Source organism: Nyctereutes procyonoides, unplaced genomic scaffold (assembly GCF_905146905.1).
Source record: "Nyctereutes procyonoides isolate TBG_1078 unplaced genomic scaffold, NYPRO_anot_genome, whole genome shotgun sequence".
Lineage (NCBI taxonomy): Eukaryota > Metazoa > Chordata > Mammalia > Carnivora > Canidae > Nyctereutes > Nyctereutes procyonoides.
In genome coordinates, this window is record NW_026575120.1 from 35,574,990 (window position 1) to 35,595,261 (window position 20,272).

The 20,272-nt window shown below is 38.1% G+C and overlaps 1 protein-coding gene across 5 annotated transcripts in view; it reads right to left on the reverse strand.

Moving 5' to 3' along the window:
* LOC129515900 (olfactory receptor 6V1-like) overlaps window positions 1–20,272 on the reverse strand; it is a 278,554-nt gene that overhangs the window by 23,513 nt on the left and 234,769 nt on the right. For all 5 annotated transcript variants that reach the window (XM_055335087.1, XM_055335089.1, XM_055335088.1 and 2 more), the window contains one exon: window positions 18,971–19,087. In XM_055335087.1, the coding sequence (XP_055191062.1) occupies window positions 18,971–19,033 (63 nt within the window). In that variant the 5' untranslated portion in view covers window positions 19,034–19,087. The remainder of the gene's footprint in view (window positions 1–18,970; window positions 19,088–20,272) is intronic.

Consider the following 20,272-nt stretch of genomic DNA (forward strand, 5'->3'; position numbering starts at 1 on the left):
ACAAAGATCTGTTTTCTTTTAAAACATCAGCAAATTGGCAAAGTTCTAACAGTGTTAATGAGAGAGAGAGAGACATGATTTACCAACTTTAGGAATGAGAGAAGAGATACTACTATAGACAGGAACATGTAAAAAGATAATAAGAAAATAGTAGGAACTATATAGAGTTCTACACATAAATTTGACAACTTAAAAAAAAGCCTACTTCCTCAAAAGACACAAACCAGCACAACTCACCCAATATTAAATAGGTAATTTGAATACCCCTTTACTATGAAGAAAGGTGAAATCATGATTTTAAAACTCTGAAAATAACTCTTCAGGCCCAGGTAGTTTAACTGGATAATTCTACCAAATATTTAGAGAAGAATTAATGTCAAATCTACATAATTTCTTTCAGAAAATAGATGAAAAAGGGATTTGTTTCAATTCATTCTATGAAGCTAAGATTACTAAGGCTTGTAGTAGACTTTGTATAGGTGAGAAAATATGATTGGATAAACATACCAAAACATACCACAACATGATAAAGGCAGTGCAAAACAGAAAACTATAAATCAATGTCTTTGAATATAACACAGAAATCCTTAACAAGAATTAACAAACAGAATTTAGCAATATGTAAAAAGAATTATCACCATCATCAAGTGGGGATTATTCCAGCAATACCAAGCTGATTCAATATTCAAAAATCAATTAGTGTAAGCCATCACATTAGCAAGTGAAAGAAGAAAAATCACATGATCATACCAATCAGTGCAGAAAAAGATTTTGACAAATTTAGCATTCATTTATAATAAAAACTCTTAGAAAAATAGAAATAGAGGACAACTGCTTCAACTTGATAAGTAGCTTCAAAAAAAAAAAAAAAAAATCCTACAAGAGTGCCTGGGTGACTCAGTTAAGTGTCTGCCTTTGGCTCAGGTCGTGATCTCAGGGTCCTGTAATCAAGTCCAGTGTGTGGCTTCCTGCTCAGTGGGGAGCCTGTTTCTCCCTCTCTCTCTGCTGCTCCCCTTGCCTGTGGGCTCCTTCTCTCTCTGGCAGATAAATAAATAAAATCTTTTTTAAAAATCCTACAGCTAATGTATTTACTGATGAAAGATTGAATGCTTTGCCCCTAGGACCGGGAACAAGGCAAGCGTATCTGCTCTCATCACGTATTCAACATAGCACTAGAAGTTATAAACCAATACAAAAAGGCAATAAAAGACATATATAGCAGGAAAGAGTTGATGAAAAAGTATTCATGCACAATTTCTTTAAACAGTAAAATTTGTAAGTGTAAACCTAACAAAATATATATATATAGGACTTGTATGCTGAAAACTACACAACACTGATGAAAAGAATCAAAAATGGCAGCCCGGATGGCTCAAAAAAAGGCTCAGCAGTTTTGTGCCACCTTTGGGCCAGGGTGTGACCCTGGAGACCCAGGATCAAGTCTTATGTCAGGCTCCCTGCATGGAGCCTGCTTCTCCTTCTGCCTGTGTCTCTGCCTCAATCTGTGTCTCTCACGAATAAATAAAGTCTTTAAAAAAAAAAAGAAAGAAAAGAATCAAAAAGATCTTAACAAATAGAAAGACATGACATGTTCATGGGTAGGAAGTTTCACATAACAAAGATGTCGATTTTTTCTAAATTGATAAACAGATTTAACACAACTCCTACCAAATTTTCAACATCTTTTAAAGATATCAACAATATTATACTAAATTTTACACTAAAAAGCAAAGGAATTAGAATAGCTCAAACAATTTTGGAAAAGAAGAATAAAGTGAGAGAAATAGAACTACCCAATTTCAAGACTTATTATATAGTTAGTGTAATCAAGACTATGTGTACAGGATCCCTGGGTGGCTCAGTGGCTTAGTGCCCCCCTTCAGCCCCAGGTATCATCCTGGAGTCCCAGGATCGAGTCCCACGTCAGGCTCCTGGCATGGAGCCTGCTTCTCCCTCTGCCTATGTCTCCGCCTCTCTCTCTCTCTTTCTGTGTGTGTGTCTCTCATGAATAAGTAAATAAAATCTTTTAAAAAAAAATCAAGACTATGTGGTATTGGCATTGAGGTAGACACACAGATCAGTGAAACAGAAAAGAGAACCCAGAAATAGATCCACACAAATATGGCCACCTGATATTTTACAAAAATGCAAAGGCAATTTAATGAAGGAAAGATAGCTTTTTCAACTATTTGGTGTGGAAGCAATTGGATAAAAGTTATAAACGAATTTGACCTAAATCTCACATCTTATACAAAAATTCACTCAAAATGGACCATAGATTTAAATATAAAACATAGAACTATGAAATGTATAGAAAAAAAAGTAAGAGAAAATCTTTAAGAACTAGGACTAGGCAAACTTGACACTAAATCAAAATCCATAAAAAGAAAAATGATAAATTGGATTTCATCAAAATGTAAAACACTTTGCAGAACTGTTAAGAGGATGAAAAGTCAAGACACAGACAAGGAGAAAATATTTTCAAACTACATATTTGAAAAGACTATTGTCTAAAATATTTAAACATTATTTAAACTCAACATTAAAAGCACAAACAGTACTGTTAGAAAATGGGCAAAAGACATAACAAGGTTGCTTAATCAAAGAGGCCATACAAAGGGCAAAAGAAAAAAACACAAAAGATTTTCAACAAAATTAGCTAATGGGAAAATAAAATCACAATGTAATATAGCCTATCATAGATTTACCTATCAGATTGCCAAAAGTTCAAAAAGAAACAGCACCAAGAGCACCTGGATGGCTCAGTTGGTTAATTATCCAACTCCTTGATTTTGGCTCAGGTTATGAGATCTAGGGGTCATGAGATTGAGTCCCGCACCAGGCTCTGCCCTCAGCTCGGAGTCTGCTTGATATTCTCTATTCTCTCTCTTCCTCTCCCTCTCCGTCTGCCACTACCCTTGCTCACTTGTGTTCTCTCTTTCTTTCTCTCTCTCATAAGTAATTAAAGAAATAAAATCTTTTAAAAAAATAGTAACAACATCAAATGCTTGAGAGGATGTGGAGAAAATGTATCACTCATACAATGTTGGTGGGAAAGTAAAATGGTGTAGTTACTTGGAAATCAGTTTAGCAGCTTCTTTAAAAAACAAAACATGCAATCACTATGTGACTGAGCAGTTACACTCCTAAGTATTTATCCTAGAGAAAGAAACTCTTATGTTCACACAAAAGCCTGTACGTAGGGGCACCTGGGTGGCTCAGTTGGTCATCTGCCTTCAGTTCAGGTCATGATCCCAGTGTCCTGGGATCTAGCCCCGCGTCGGGCTCCCTGTTCAGCGAGGAGTCTGCTTCTCCTTTTCCCTCTGCTTCTGTCCCCTACTTGTGCTCACTCTCTCTCCCTCTGTTAAATAAACAAAGTCTTTTAAAAAAGGCTTGTACACAAATGTTTACAGTAACTGTATTTAAACTAGCTAAAAGAAACCAGATGATGTTCTTCAGAATAAATTGTTGAATAAATAGTGATACATCAATACTATGGAAGACTACTCAGCAATGAAAAAAAGGAAATGATCTTTGGGGTAAATCCCAGCAGTGCAATTGAACTCCAATAAAATAAATAAGTAAATAAGCAAGTAAGTAAATAAATAAACAAATAAGTAAGTATGCCTTGAAATAAATAAATAAATAAATAAATAAATAAATAAATAAGAAATGATCTACTAAACACAGAATCTGCATGAATCTCCAGAGAATGATGCTAAATTGAAAAAAAAAAAAAGCTAATCCCCAAAGGCTATATGCTGCATAAGTCCACTTTTATAACATTTTTGAAATGACAAAATTACAGAAATGGAGAACACATTGGGGCTTGCCAGGGGTTAAAAGAAGGGGAGGGAGAGGATGGAAGTAGGTATGACTGAACAAAAGCAACATGAGGGATCCTTGTCGTGATAGAAATGTTCTGTATCTTAACTATCTAAATCAAGATCCTGGTTGAACTTTAACGTGATCATCAATTTGAATTTCCTATAATGCCCATGGAGTTGCAAATATAGTCATAAGAAACTCATGATTGACTAGGTAGATATGCAAAATGTAGTTCCATTTTTACTTCAGTGTCATGTGTTTATATAGCTTATACATTATACAGCATTATATAATGGAAATGTTCTGTATCTTAATTATGAATATTCTGGTTGTGATTTGTACTACAGCTTTTAAAGATGTTATCAATGGGGGAAACTGGATTAAGGGTATATAGGATTGTTCTGTACTATTTCCTACAAATTCATGTAAATCTACTATTATCTCAAAATAAAAATTTTAAAAGAAAAAAATAAAGGATCTGCATACAAAACATCATTATGGGATTATAAGGGAAAGGAGGGGAACCCATGAGAGACTTCTAACTCTGGGAAACAAACAAAGGGTTGCAGAAGGGAGGTTAGTGGGGGAATGGGGTAACTGGGTGATGGGAACTTGATGGGATGAGCACTGGGTGTTATACTATATATTGGCAAATTGACTTTAAATTTAAAAATGTAAAAATAAAACCCAGTGTACATTAATTTAAAAATACTTTGTTAAAAACCACTAAAAACAAAAATAATTTAAAAAACCCCACATCATTATGTGTTTTCCAAGTACACATATAGAAAATAGACACTGAATAGATCAAAATGACTGCTTGCTGGTAGGGAAGGTGAGGATGGGATTGAGGAATGGAGATAACTTATTTTGCTCATAGCACAAAAAGTTCAAAATAAGTTTTTTAATGCTTTCATTTCAGTTGGTGCGTACTTATCTCATTACTGACCATCTAATCAGCCAGTAACGGGTTGTAGCACAGAATGCATTACTTCCTATTGAGTGCATCCAAAATCATAGATCAAGGGTCACAGACCAAGAAATAATTCTATAATATGAGGTGTATAGGATGTCCACAGAACTCCAGATATAGTCACAAGCAACACATAATTGGCTCAGGAAGGGATGCACAATATAGCTCCATTTTGATTCCAGGTGTTGAATAACTACACAACAGTTGATGCAAGTCAAGTGATTGTAACCTTAACAAGAGTTAACTCTGAATTTTAAAATTCAATTTTGGGAGCAGATATGCTAATTGGCTTATTGTAATTGGATAATTAATTTGAAATAGCATATTGCCATTAAATAATAAAATAGGTTCAGTTTAATCAACTAATCTTATTCTTTTTTTCTTCTAAGTTTTTCTTTAAATTCAAGTTAGTTAACATACACTGTAGTATTGTTTTTAGAAGTAGAAATCAGTGATTCATCACTTACATACAACAGCCAGTGCTCGTCAATCACAAGTGTACCCCTTAATGTCCATCGCCCATTTAGACCATCACCCATGCAAATCCCCTCCAGCAACCCTCCATTTGTTCTTTATTGTTAAAAGTGTTTTATGGTTTGCTTCTCTCTGTGTTTTTATCTTATTTTACTTTTCCTTCCCTTGTCCTATGTTCATCTGTTTTGTTTCTTAAATTCCACAGATGAGTGAAATCATACGGTATTTGTCTTTCTCTGACTGACTTATTTCACTTAGCATAATATACTCTAGTTTCATCTATGTTGTTGCAAATAGCAAGATTCCATTATTTTTAATGGCTGAGTAATATCCCTTTGTGTATATATACCACATCTTCTTTATCCGTCCATCAACTGATGGACAATTGGGTTCTTTCTATAGTTTAGCTATTGTTGATAATGCTGCTATAAACATTGTGCATGTACCCCTTCAAGTCTGTATTTTTGTATCCTTCCATTAAATACCTTATAGTGCAATTGATGGGTCAGAGGGTAGTTCTATTTTTAACTTTTTGAGGAACCTCCAGACTATTTTTGGAGTGACTGCACCAGTTTGCATTCCCACCACCAGTGCATGAGGGTTCCCCTTTCTCCACATCCTCACCAACATCTGTTGTATCCTGTATTGTTAATTTTAGCCATTCTGACAGGTGTGAGGTGGTATCTCATCTGGTTTTGATTTATATTTTCCTGATGCTGAAGGATGTTGAGCATCTTTTCATATGTTGGTTAGCTGTCTAGATGTCTTCTTTGGGAAAATATCTGCTAATGTCTCCTCCCATTTCTTAACTTGTTTTTGGGGTGTTGAATTTGATAAATTCTTTATAGATTTTGGATACTAATCCTTTATCAGATTATGTCATTTGCAAAATATCTTCTCCCTTTCTATAGGCTGCCTTTTAGTTTGCTGACTGCTTCCTTCACTATGCAGAACTTTCTAGCTTGATGAAATTCCAATAATTCATTTTTGTTTTTGTTTCTCTTGCCTCTGGTGACATATCTAGCAAGAATTTGTTATGGCTGATGTCAAAGAGGTTACTGCCTGTGTTCTCCTCTAGTATTTTGATCGTTTCCTGTCTCACATTTAGGTCTTTCATCCATTTTGAGTTTCTTTTTGTGTATGGTATAAGAAAGTGGTCCAGGTTCATTCTTTTGCATGTGGCTGTCCAGTTTTTCCAACATCCGTTGTTGAAGAAACTGTCTCTTTTCCATTGGATATTGTTTCTTGCTTTGTCAAAGATTAGTTGACCATAGAGTTAAGGGTCCACTTCTGGGTTCTCTATTCTGTTCCATTGATCTATGTGTCTGTTTTTATGCTAGTACCATACTGTCTTGATGACTGCAGCTTTGTAATACAGCTTGAAGTCTGAAATTGTGATGCCTCTCACTTTGTTTTTCTTTTTCAACAGTACTTTGGCTATTCAGGGTCTTTCCTGGTTCCATACTAATTTTAGGATTGCTTGTTCCAGCTCTGTGAAAAATGCTGATGATATTTTGATAGGGACTGAATTGAATGTATAGATTGCTCTATGTAGCTACATATGTCTATGTAGCATAAACATCTTAACAATATTTGTTCTTCCAATCCATGAGCATGGAATTTTTCCATTTCTTTGTGTCTTCAATTTTTTTCATAAATGTCCTATAGTTTTTGGCGTACAGATCTTTTACGTCTTTGGTTAGGTATATTCCTATGTATCTTATGGGTTTTTTTTTGTGAATTATAAATGGGGTAGATTCCTCAAATTATATTTCTTCTGATTCATTATTGTTGTATAGCAATGCAACAGATTTCTATATGTTTATTTTATATTCTGTGACTCTGCTGAATTCATGTATCAGATCTAGCAATTATTTTTGGTGGAGTCTTGCAGGTTTTCTACATAGAATATCATGTTATCTGCAAAGAGTGAAAGTTTGACTTCTTCCTTGCTGATCCGAATGCCTTTTGTTTCCTTTTGTTTTCTGATTGCTGAGGCTAGGATGTCCAGTACTGTGTTCAACAACAGTGGTGAGAGTGGACATCCCTGTTATGTTCCTGACCTTAGGGGAAAAGCTCACAGTCTTTCCCTGTTGAGGATGATATTAGCTGTGAGTCTTTCATATATGGCCTTATGTCATTGAGGTAAGTTCCTTATATCCCTACTTTCTTGAGGGTTGTTATCAAGAAAGGATGCTATATTTTGTCAAATGCTTTTTCTGCATCTACTGGGAGGACCATATGGTTCTTATCCTTTATTAATGTGGTGTATCACGATGATTGACTTGTGGATATTGAGTCATCATTGCAGCCCAGGAATAAATCTCACTTGGTCATGGTGAATGGAACAGTTCAGAAGAACAGGTATTAACTCTAAATGTTTGGCAGAATTCTACTGGGAGACCATCTGGCCCTGGATTCTTGTTTGTTGGGAGATTTTTGATTATTGATTCAATTTCTTTGCTGGTTATTGGGTCTGTTCAAATTTTCTATTTCTTCCTGTTTCGGTTTTGATAGTTTATAGGTTTCTAGGCATTAATCTATTTCTTCTAGATTGCCCAATTTGTTGGCATGTAATTGCTCATAATATTCTCTTACAATTGTTTGTATTTCTGTGGTGGTGTTATGATCTCGCCTCTTTCATTCACAATTTTATTTATTTGGATCCTTTTTCCTTTCTTTTTGATAAGTCTGGCTAGGAGTTTATGAATTTTGTTAATTCTTTCAAAGAACCAGCTCCTAGTTTCATTGACCTGTTCTGTTTTTTTTTTTTTAATTTCTACATCATTTATTTCTGCTCTAATCTATTATTTCCCTTCTTTTGCTAGGTTTAGGCTTTATTTGCCCTTCCTTTTCCAGCTCCTTTATGTAATGTTAGGTTGTATATTCGAGACTTTTCTTGCTTCTCGAGGTAGGCCTGTATTACTATATACTTCCCTCTTAGGACCACATCTGCTGCATCCCAAAGGTTTTGGACTGTCATGTTTTCATTTTCATTTGCTTCTATGTATTTTTTTAAATCTCTCCTTTAATTCTCTGGTTAACTCATTCATTATTTAGCAGGATGTTCTTTAACCTTCATGTGTTTGTGGTCTTTCCAAATTTTTTCTTGTGGTTAATGTCAAGTTTCATAGCATTGTGGTCTAAAAATATACATGGTATGATTTCAATAATTTTGTACTGCTTGAGGGCTGATTTATAACCCAGTATGTGATCTGTTCTGGAGAATGTTCCATGTGCACTCAAAAAGAACATGTATTCTGCTGCTTTAAGACGAAGTGCTCTGAATTTATCTGAAATTATCAGTTTCCTTCTTTTTATTTTTATTTTTATTTTTTTTCATTGTTTCCTTCTTGATCTTGATCTTCTGCTCAGGTAATATGTCCATTGCTGTAGCTGGGGTGTTAAAGTCCCTTACTATCATTGTATTATTATTATTATTTTAAAGTTTGTTATTAATTGATTTATATATTTGGTTGCTTCCAAGATAGGGGCATAAATAACTACAATTATTAAATCTTCTTATTGGATAGACCCTCTTTATTATGATACAGTGCTCTGCTTCATCTCTTATTGTAGTCTTTGGCTTAACATCTAGTTTGTCTGATATAAGTATGGCTACTCTGGCTTCCTTTCGATGTCCATTAGCATTATTCTGCATACCCTCACTTTCAATCTGGAGGTGAGTCTAAAATGAGTCTCTTGTAAGTAACATATTGATGGGTCTTGTTTTTCTTTCTTTTCAAATATACATTCTGACAGTCCATTTAATTTCAAATTATAGATAGATATTATTTAACACTATTATATTACCTGTAAAGTTGGTATTCCTGTAGATTGTCTCTGCTCCTTTCTAGCCTTTGCTGCTTTTGGTCTCTCTTTCCTGCTCAGAATCCCCTTTCGTATTTCTTGCAAAGCTAATTTAGTGCTCATGAGCTCCTTTAGTTTTTGTTTGTCTTAGAAACTCTATCTTTCCTTCAATTCTAAATGACAGAGTTTCTGGGTAAAGTATTCGTGGCTGCATAGTTTTCCCATTTAGCACATACATATATCACTCCACTTTCTTCTGGACTGCTAAGTTTCTGTGGAGAGATCTGCTTCTAATCTTATGTGTCTACCCTTGTAGGTTAAAGACCTTTGTCCCTAGCTGCTTTCAGAACTCTCTCTTTATCTTTGTATTTTCCAATTTCACTATATGTCTTGGAGTTGACCTGTTTTTGTTGATTTTGAGGGGAATTCTCTGTGCCTCTTGGACTTGAATGCCTATTTCCTTCCCCAGATTAGGGCTTTTCTCAGTTATAATTTTTTTCAAATAAACCTGCTCCTTCTTTCTGCTCTTCCTCTTCTGGGACTCCTATGGTACAGATATTATTTCACTTTATAGAATCATGGAGTTCCCTAAGTGTATATTCATGATCTAATACTTTTCTTTCCCTCTTCTTTTCAGCTTCATTATTTTCCATTTTATCTTCTTTTTTTTTTAAGATTTTATTTATTTATTCATGACAGAGAGAGAAAGAGAGAGAGAGACAGGCAGAGGGAGAAGCAGACTCCATGCAGGGATTCCAACATGGGACTCGATCCCAGGTCTCCAGGATCACACCCTGGGCTGAAGGTGGTGCTAAACCACTGGGCCACTGGGGCTGCCCTCCATTTTATCTTCTACATCACTTATTCCTTTCTTTGCTTCTTTCATCCTCATTGTAATTATGTCCAGTCAGTTTTGCATCTTGGATATAGCATTTTTAAAATTTTGGCCTGACTAGTTTTTAGGCCTTTTATCTCTACAGCAAGGGTTTCCACAGTGTCTTCTATTCTTTTTTTCCAAGCCCAGCTACTATTCTTATGACTATTGTTCTAAATTCTTGTTCAGATATATTGCTTATATCTATTTTGAGTAAATTCCTGGCTGTGGTTTCTTCTTGATCTTTCTTCTGGGAAGAATTCCATTTTATCATTTTGTCTAGGTTTCTGTCTTCTGAGCATTATGAAAACTTGTTGTCTCCTGTTCCTGAGAGTAATGTTATATTAAGAAGGGGTCACGTACCGTTGAGTGCTGCCTGCACTCTGCTCTTGTGTTTTGGCTGATCTTTCCCACAAGTCATCCCTCTGTAGAGTTCCTCTTTGCTTGCAGTGGGGAGTGCTTAGGCCTTTAGTTAGGTATGCTTTGATTTGTTTGCTAAAATAAGCTGGGGGAAGAGAAGGAGCCTGATCAAAAATGGGAGGGGGACCAAAAAAAAAAAAAAGCAAGCAAAAAAAACCCTATAAGCCCAATTCCAAAGGCAGGAGAGCCTGTGCTCATCTTCTGGGAGAGAGGCCCTGTGTGCCAGCTCACAGTTAGACCTGACCTACTAAAGATGCCCCTGCAGGATGCAAGGGGGCAGGGCTTAGTGTGAGTGGCTCTAGTCTCCACTGGGGATGCTGTGTTGTACACTGAAGTCTGAGTATGCTGGTATGTGTGGAGAAGATAGTGTCACCTCCCTCTTCTTATTGGCAGGGAGGGGAGCTCACACCCATTGCTGTTCAGAAAGCCCTCACAGAAAAGTATATAATCTCCTCTCTTGTCCCAGGCTTCCTTCATATCCCTGCCCTCAACCCGTCTGTGTCTGGGCCATTGGCACACCCACTATTACCTTTCTCCTATGTTTTATCTCTGGCATACAGCTGGGATTCAAGCATTGCATGGACTTCTAAAAACTCAGAATTTGAGCTCCACTGTTTGATTTTTTTTAGATTTTTATTTATTTATTTATTTATTTATTTATTTATTTATTTATTTATTTATTTATTTATGAGAGACATAGAGAGAATGAGAGGTAGAGACAGGCAGAGGGAGAAGTAGGCTCCATGCAGGGAGCCTGACATAGGACTTGATCCTGGGTCTCTAGGATCACACCCTGGGTTGAAGGCGATGCTAAGCCGCTTAGCCACTGGGCTACCTAGAGCTCCACTCTTTGTGAAAACTTGCAATAGTCAGTTCTTCTTGATTCCCCAGTCAATGGTTTGAGGGGAATGTTTTTCTTCACAAACCTGAGGTGCTGCTCTCTCTCCCCCTCTTTCTTTCTCTCTCTGCTCTCTATCTGTGGAAAGTGCTCCCTCTTCTCCACAGTCTGTGGCTTCTCTCTCCCAAGTTGGTGTCTCTGCACATGATACCTGCCATGTTCTCTCTCTGTAATTATGTAATTGTGTAGATTGTTCTCTTAATCCTCAGGCCCATTTCTTAGGTGTTCAACATGATTTTATGTTGCTCTAGCTGTATTTGAGGCATGAGGCAAAGGTCCTCCTACCACTCTGCCATCTTTGCAGTTTGTCTCTAATCTTATTATTCTTATGTCTTAGTTCTCTTTTAACTTTTCTGTAAATGCACAATGTTTAAAGACAAAGAGGATAATTTCCTGCAAAAGGTTTTTAGTAGATATTTTAAACACAACATTACTGGGAAAACTGCTTGGAAGCTTCCAATCTGGAATCCAAGAAAGATTTTTATGTTTATCAGCCCTTTTCTGAGTGTCTGAGGAAACAGGAAGTTCCACAAACTCAGGCCATCTGATCTTTAAGAATGTATTCAATTAACAAGCTTCTCCTCACAACTGCTATGTGCCAAAAACTGCAGTAGACACTGGTGGAAAATATAAGTCAGACACAATCTCTATCCTCAAAGAGCTCAAAATTTAGTAGAGGAGACAAGTAAACAGAAAATTATAACTCAACATGGAAAGAAAGAAATAAAGATATGAGCAAAATCCTGTGTGAGTAAAGTGAGAAAATGTGGGTTGTAGCTTGTTCTGGGGGACCAAGTAGGAGAGGCATTTGCACTGTTCTTTAAAAAGGGTAGGTGTTTGAGTGACAGAGAGAAAAAGGAAGTGCATAGGTACATGCCAGACTTGATGACAGGAGAGGAAACAGCAACTTTCCCATTTAAGATTCTAAATCAGAGTTCTAGTTAGGGTTCTTCTGGTTGCAGTGCAATCTAGGAAAATGTCTCCACAAGGTAAAGGATCAAGGCATCAGTAAGGACTGGCCATCTTCCCCTGTCTGTGACCACCAGGTCATCCTTTTGCTTCTCCAGCTGCTCTTTCATGCTTTTTCCTCTCCTGACCAACTTCGCTCTGAGTCTCTAGTACCTGAGAAATCTGTGACAATAATGACCCCATGCTCCCACTTACCCGGAACTTCCAGGTTGGGCATTCACACCGTTTTTGTGTCCCCCTTCAAATTCCTGAGAGAGAGTATCTAAACAGCCCAGCTCAGTTTTCATTCATGTCTACTGATCATCATAAAAGTGTCACCTGGTGAGCAGTTAACTAGCATCTCATATTGACAAAGAAAACAATCTGTCTTTTGATTCCTCTTTCTAATTAAATTTAAAAAATTAATTTAAGAAAGAGACAAAGAGAGAACAAGCAGGATGGGGGAGGGTGGACAGAGGGAGAAACAGGGTCCCTGCTCAGCAAGGAGTCCAATGTGGGGTTCGATCCCGGGACCCTGATATCATGACTTGAGCCAAAGGCAGATGCTTAACCAACTGAGCCATCCAGGCACCCCTCAATTCCTCTTTCAGTGTTAGGTGCCTGGCTCAATATTCTGGATTCATGTTTTCAAACTGAGGAGTTCGGGATCCCTGGGTGGCGCAGCGGTTTAGCGCCTGCCTTTGGCCCAGGGCGCGATCCTGGGGACCTGGGATCGAATCCCACGTTGGGCTCCCGGTGCGTGGAGCCTGCTTCTCCCTCTGCCTATGTCTCTGCCTCTCTCTCTCACTGTGTGCCTATCATAAATAAAAATTAAAAATTCAATGAGTCTATAATTTAGCTACTCTGCAACCTTAGCTGCATATTAAAACTACCTCTGAGACATAGTTTAAAATTCTGATGCCAAGACACCATCTTCAGAAATTCTGATATAATTGATTGGACTGGGATGAGGCTCTGCATGTGATTTCATTGTGCACACATATCAAGAACCATGAACACCTGCTTTTAGTGCATTGTGGGAGAACTGATACATGGCTCCCTCAGTCAGTGACTAATGGCATCTTTTCAGTTTTGGTCATCAGCCTCAGCCACGTACACGGATGCTCTCTGACAACACTCAGCTAATCCTCCATATTGTAGGTATATATTGCCAAAAACAGATGGTATTGCCTCCAAGGAAGGAAGTAGTAGCTTATTCTCACATACCTATATCTCTCCCTTCAGAAATGTAGGATTCCATACAACAGAATAGGGAATAAGCTAATGGAGAAAAGCAGGAAAATGTATAATAAGCTAAATTCTCACTGGGATTCCCAGATTCTATTAACTGACGATAACATTAGCTATATGGTTTATGCAGTGATCCCGAGGCAGCTGACTTTGACAAACAGCAAATAGCAAATTCTCCACACCACCTCACCTCCACGTGTATTTCTCCCCATTTGGTCAGAGTCAGTTCCTCCAATATACAGTGAGGGCCACCTCCTTATCTCACTTTGTCCCGACCCCTAACAGGGTTATAGGATTATAGAGACACTCATATCTCCATCTAAATCATCTGCCTGGTTGGAAAAATTCTAGATGGGGTATGTTTTCTGGGATGTGTCCCTCAGGAGTTTAGAAAAACAGTTTCTTCTTCAGTAGCTAATGGGGTGACTCAGTCCTGCTCAGGTTATTCCTGACCTGCAGCCACAAGGTTAATTTTCTGTCTCCAAGATTCATGTTTCCTGAATCATCCAAAAGCAACACTGCAGGACTAATGTCAAGTGATTTAGCCAAAGGTTTCCTGGCATGGGCTAGCAGTTGGATATTTATCCTGGGCTTGGACTGCCAACGGTATCATATGAAAATGAGGCAAAGCAGTGGACACACAGTTCTGGGGAAGCACCTGTTTGGCACCTATATTTTGGAACTCAGAGACCCCCAGAAAGACACTGAATCATTTAAGAAATACCAAATACATTATAAATACCAGGACACATGTGCAAGCACATCAGACTGTGATCATCAGCTCTTGGCTAACATGTGAGGTCACAGGTATATGTAATTTAAACATCATTCCCAATGCAATGTCCATGATTCATTATTAATAATTGCACAAATTTAGGTCCAAGGAGAATATGGTGAGCAGCTAAACTATCTACTTCTCCTTTCACACCTCCTTAGATATCACTCTATACATCCAGGGAGATGGTGGTTGTGCCTGTGGAGAAGGAAGCCTATACTTCCTTTAGGAGATGAGCTAGTCAATTGCACTGCTCTTCTCCCTACCTAGTGGAAGAGGGGAAGTTCCTCTCCTGACATAGGAGAAGTCTGAAGGTAAGCCCACACAGTGAAGGCAGGAAGTATGCCTCATTCTGATGATAAGAAAGTTTTTTCTCAGATTCTCATCTCTGATGCCACAGAAACACTGGTCACCATGAGGGCTGAGAATACCAGTACAACACACCTCTCTCCCTTTCACCCTTCTCTACTTATCATTCTACTTGCCCAAGGTCATCTCCTTCAGCCCACTGCTTCCAAGAACTGGTATTTGCTGCAGTGATGACAGGCATGCTATCCTGTCCTCTCCTTTCACCCCTCTCCAAGGTCTCCCAGAGATCAAGGAAGTTTACCTGAGCAGGCATCAGTCACATGTCCATGCCTGTATGCTACAGTTGGGACATAGCCAAGATAATTCCAGGAATTGGACTTGGACAATATCCTAAGATAACCTTTCTTTTTCCCCAGAGCCTAGGTAAGTTTTATAGTTTGAGACAGGCTGCCTGAAGTTTGAACCCACTTTGTGTCTTCTTTTTCCACCTTTTACAACTGGTTGCCTACAGTTTACCTGAGGTCCAAACTGGAGGGAGAGAAAATCAGGTCTTAGAATTCAGCACAACTCTTCACACTTGGCCCAACAAGTCTTAAGTATAAGAAGTTGTGTCTTCCATGATTCAGGTCTCAAAGTTTTCAATGTTAGAGCTCCTTTTGTTATCTCATATCCTCTGCTCATATTCATCTATTTCATAAAGAATTTTGAGTTGTGTTCTTGCCAGAAAGAGGAGATAGAAAGGAAAATATAGCACAGAACTTGACCTCAAGCATCTCAAAGAATAATGTGACACTCTCGACTCATATTGTAACAAATGTGGTTAGGATTATTTTTCATTATAAGCATTCATTTTCCTTAATTATATTAATCTCATCAACTACTTTTCATTAATATAAAAAATTGTTCTTGTAGTTAATTATACACATCAATTTATTCACTATTTGGATAGAGTAGCCAGTTCAGAGTGAAGAAAGAAGATGCAGGACTTTAGGATGGAGCCTCCAGAAAAAAAGTTTCCATGTACTATATGATATGATATCTAATATATAAATATGTGAAAGGAATTTAAAATAGGTATATAGAAGTTTGTGCATATGTAAAAACATTGCTTTTATTTTGTAAAATACAAAATCAGAAAAAAGAATGAAATCATACTTAACTCCATAATAAATGAAGTTTTCATAATAATAATATAGTCACTGATCACTGATTTAATTAAAATAGTACTAATTCAGGGGAGGATGAGAAAGAGAAGTGGGATCTAAAAGAGTTAAATCAATGTCCATCATAACAAAAAGTGAAAAAAAATCTAAAACTGATAAGTCAATCACTAGCAGTATAAGCTTATCATTCAGAGGTGTGAAAATAATTACTAGAAAAGTTTAAAGTGGTTTTCTCCATAAAATAGGATAAAAAGGGCAGTGGCCTACAGTTTTTGAGTATGAGCCTTTTAATATCATTTGCTTTTGTAAAACATGTGTGTGTTTTACTTTGATTTAGAAAATGGGTTGTTTTTTTTATTGTTACCTTTCAGGAGACTATTCTAACTATGCTTAACTCTAACATGCTACTAAGTGCAGGGTACTTATAAGCATCAAAAACTGAGCAATAGTATTGATCTCAAGCATCTTAGCCAATCATTAGTTCCTGACTGAAGAATCCAAGATCAAGGAAAAGACAGATAATTCTATACTATTCCTGCAAGTGACAGAACAAAAAACAATGATTCACAGTAGAATAATGACATCCACAGATGTCCCTGTTCCTCACTCAATATATCAAAAACCCAGTTTGGGCTAATTCAAAGAAGAATCTGACATATGTACACCAGCACATCACAGTAGATTTCTGCACTCTGAGTGACTAATGTGAACCCAAATCAACCTGTTATGATCTTGCTCCAGTTTACCTTTTAACATTTGCTCCCAGTGTTTTCATTCAGAAATCTTGTGCTCTATCCACATTGGTCTTCTTACTATATTCAAGGTATGTCATTTTTTTCTGCCCCACAGCCCTTGATTACATCTTTAACTATCCCATGACCTAGATCTATGCCATTTTCTCCACCTCTCTGAATGCTACCCATCTTTCAATACTCAGTAGATTGACTTCTTATTACAAACATGTGATATGCAAAGAATCACTAGGAACTGCAGAAGTTAGTTCCCTAAGAGCTCTATGTTTCATTAGAACATGCATGCAAGAAGGCAGATAGCTATAATATAAGGTAAAGTTAAGTAGATTCCATGAGAAAGGTATACTCAAAATACTGAGTGTTTAAAATGTGTGTCATGACATCAATTTAGAAGAATTAGAATATATTTCATATAGCAGAGAGTTATTGAAACACACCTCAAGGAATGCAGGTGACATGCAAATGGAAATGTGAAATTTGCAAAGGCACAGTGGAGGGTTGGAAGGATAAGCAAAGTTCAATTAGCAGAGCATCTTAAGGGATCAATGAAAAGCCCACTTCAGCTAAGAAGTATGGATCTATGTTGGAGAGTAGCAGGAAGTGAATCTATAAATGCAAGTTGGTGACATGGTAGAAGGCCTCAAATGTCAGGTTGTGGAATTTTTACTTACTCCAGTAGGTAAGATAACTATGTAGATTTTGAGAGATGAAGTGGCCCGATCAGAGTGCTCCTTCATAAAGATTAACTTAGGGGCACTTGGGTGGCTCAGTGGTTGAGCATCTGCCTTCAGCTCAGGTCGTGATCCCAGGGTCCTGGGATAGAGTCACACATAAGGCTCCCCACGGGGAACCTGCTTCTTCCTCTGCCTATATCTCTACCCCCCCCCAATGAATAAACAAAATCTTAAAAAAAATAACTTTCAGTAGTTTTTAAGATAATTTAAATTGGAGGAAATAGAATATAGAGACAGCAGTTAGAAGCAATTCTAGTAATCGCAGTAAAAATTTTTGAGGATATGAACTACTGTCATCAAGAAGGAAATAAAGAGGGATCCCTGGGTGGCGCAGTGGTTTGGCACCGGTCTTTGGCCCGGGGCGCAATCCTGGAGACCCGGGATCGAGTCCCACGTCGGGCTCCTGGTGCATGGAGCCTGCTTCTCCCTCTGCCTGTGTCTCTGCCTCTCTCTCTCTCTCTGTGACTGTCATAAATAAATAAATAAATAAATAAATAAATAAATAAATAAATAAATAAATAAAAGAAGGAAATAAAGAAGGATGGGTTGAAATGGGGTAGAAGAAGACCTCCAAGTCACTTGATGGCTGGTTGGTCCATCTTGCCATCTATCTTGCTCCATACAAAAAGACTCTACTTTTTGTATCTGACAGACTAAGACAATGGTGGTAGCAATGGAAGGAATTTGATTATTTGATTATTATGTTTTGGATACACTGAGTTGAAGTGTTAGTAGCATGTCCAGGTGGAAGTGAATAACAGAACACTGGAATGAGGGTCAGGAACGGGACATTCATATATTTCAGCACCAAAATGATACCTGAAGCAGGGGGGAGGTATAAACAGAAAATATCTCTACAAATAATAACTTTTAAAAGTCTTTGGTTATGGGGGTGGGAGAGACTGAAAAGAGAAGAAGCATCTTATAACAAAGTGGTCCCTCTCTTTTAGCTATTGTATTTTTTGTTGTTGTTTGTTTTTGTTTCACTAATTTATTTTGCAGAAGAAAGCAAACATGTGGGTCAATTTTGCCATCTTGAGCTGAAAGCTCATAATAGCAAAGATTCTAATGGAGATTTAAAGGATTGTATCTGAAAGGAAGGAGGTAATTCTGGAGTGGATTACTTAAATATTTGGTTGGCACTGCCCTATTCCCAGCCCAGTTGAGGCCCTGGAAATTATCCTGAGACCTGAAGGACATGATGAACTGGAAGAAGGGGAAAGTGGGTAGTTACCATCTGATTTGCCAAGAACTGAGAGGTTTCCCAGTACACAAGACTTTCAGTGCTAAAATGGAAAGTTCTAGGCAAAACAGGGTAAGCTGGTCCCACCCAAAGGGATGGAATGAAGAAAGTGGGCAGAAATGTCATAGGTCTCAACTTGTTTATTTCACTAAGTTCTCTCAAAATGTGTCCAGGGCTAGGAAGCAACATTTATATTTAAAGTGAGTACAACTCCGATGGATGACGCTCCTAGTTCACTGGGCGGGGGTGGGTAGGTGTGGGAGGTGTTTCTATCAGCAATCATTCACCATAGAACCAGAGCCTCAAGACCTAACCAGGTAAAGTGTCTGGGGTCCAATCTCTGCAGAAATCACAAGGCAAAATAGAGGATAAGAGAGGGCAGGACTCTGATTAGGGTAGTGCTAGGCTGGCAAATGGAAAGTCAGCAACAATTATTTCACATAATTGAAGTGGTTGATATGGCAAGCAAGTGAATACAGGTGGATTAAGTTGACCTCTGGTACAAGGACATTACTTACGCTATAAACCAGGAAGAACAGCCCATCTCCTGTTCTGGCAATGTATTCATGACAATGTGCCATTGTGCAGATCCTGTTGACTTCTCCTGAAGAAGCAGAAACTGTCTAAAAGGATACCTGAAAAGGTTAAGAGGATGTGTTGGAAGCCCTGTCAAGTGGCCTATAGAGACTCATAAACACACCCTTCTTCCTTTCCATCCCTTCAGAAATCCCAGAGAGCAATGCTTCTTCATCCTCCTCTGCTTGGCTGAGCATCCAGTGTAGATATTAGTCCTAAATTCTAGGAGCAGAGGTTGACCACAAAGATTAAACTGCAATGTTAAATTCCAAGGAGCAGCACAATAGAATGAGAAGGGGATGGCTTTGCCAAGTAGAGAAACCTCGACATTGATGTAGTCTGACCACTTATTTGCATCATCCTAGCAAATTAACTTGTAACATTGGTTTCATAGAGGGCATCACACAAGGGGTTTTGTGAGACAGGGACATAATCAGATGAAAATGTCACTTGAGGGGCACCTGGGTGGCTCAGTCGGTTAAGCATTTGCCTTCAGCTCAGGTCATAATCCCAGGGTCCTGGGATTGAGCCCTGCATCATGCTCCTTGCTCAGCACAGAGACTGCTTCTCCTTCTCCCTCTATCTACAGCCCTGCTTATGCGCTCTCTCTCTCTCTCTCTCTGACAGATAAATAAATAAAATCTCAAAAAACAGTAAAATGCCACTTGGCTTTTGCCAATACATGAGAAAGGGAACCTCTCTTCTACCCTCACAGAGAGGAATCCAACTCCCTGTGCGTGTGTGTGTGACTGTATTTGTGTGACTGTGTATGTGACTGTGTGTGTGTATGACTGTGTGTGTGTGACTGCATGTGTAATTTTGTAAATATGTGTGTGTGTGTGCGTGCATGTGTATCTTCAGGTGACCCTCCTTTTTTTGTATATTTCTTATTAAAAGTTCAATTTGCCAACATATATTATAACACCCAGTGCTCATCCCATCAAGTGCCCCCTCAGTGCCCATCACGCAGTCACTCCATACCCCCGCCCACCTCCCCTCCCACTACCCCTTGTTCATTTCCTGGAGTTGTCTCTCATGTTTTGTCACCCTCTCTGATATTCCCCACTCCTTTTCTTTCCTTTCCCTTTTAATCCCTTTCACTATTTTTTATATTTCCTCTGTGAGTGAAACCATATGTTTGTCCTTCTCCGATTGACTTACTTCACTCAGCATAATACCCTCCAGTTCCATCCACGTTGAAGCAAATGGTGGGTATTTGTCGTTTCTAATGGCTGAGGAATATT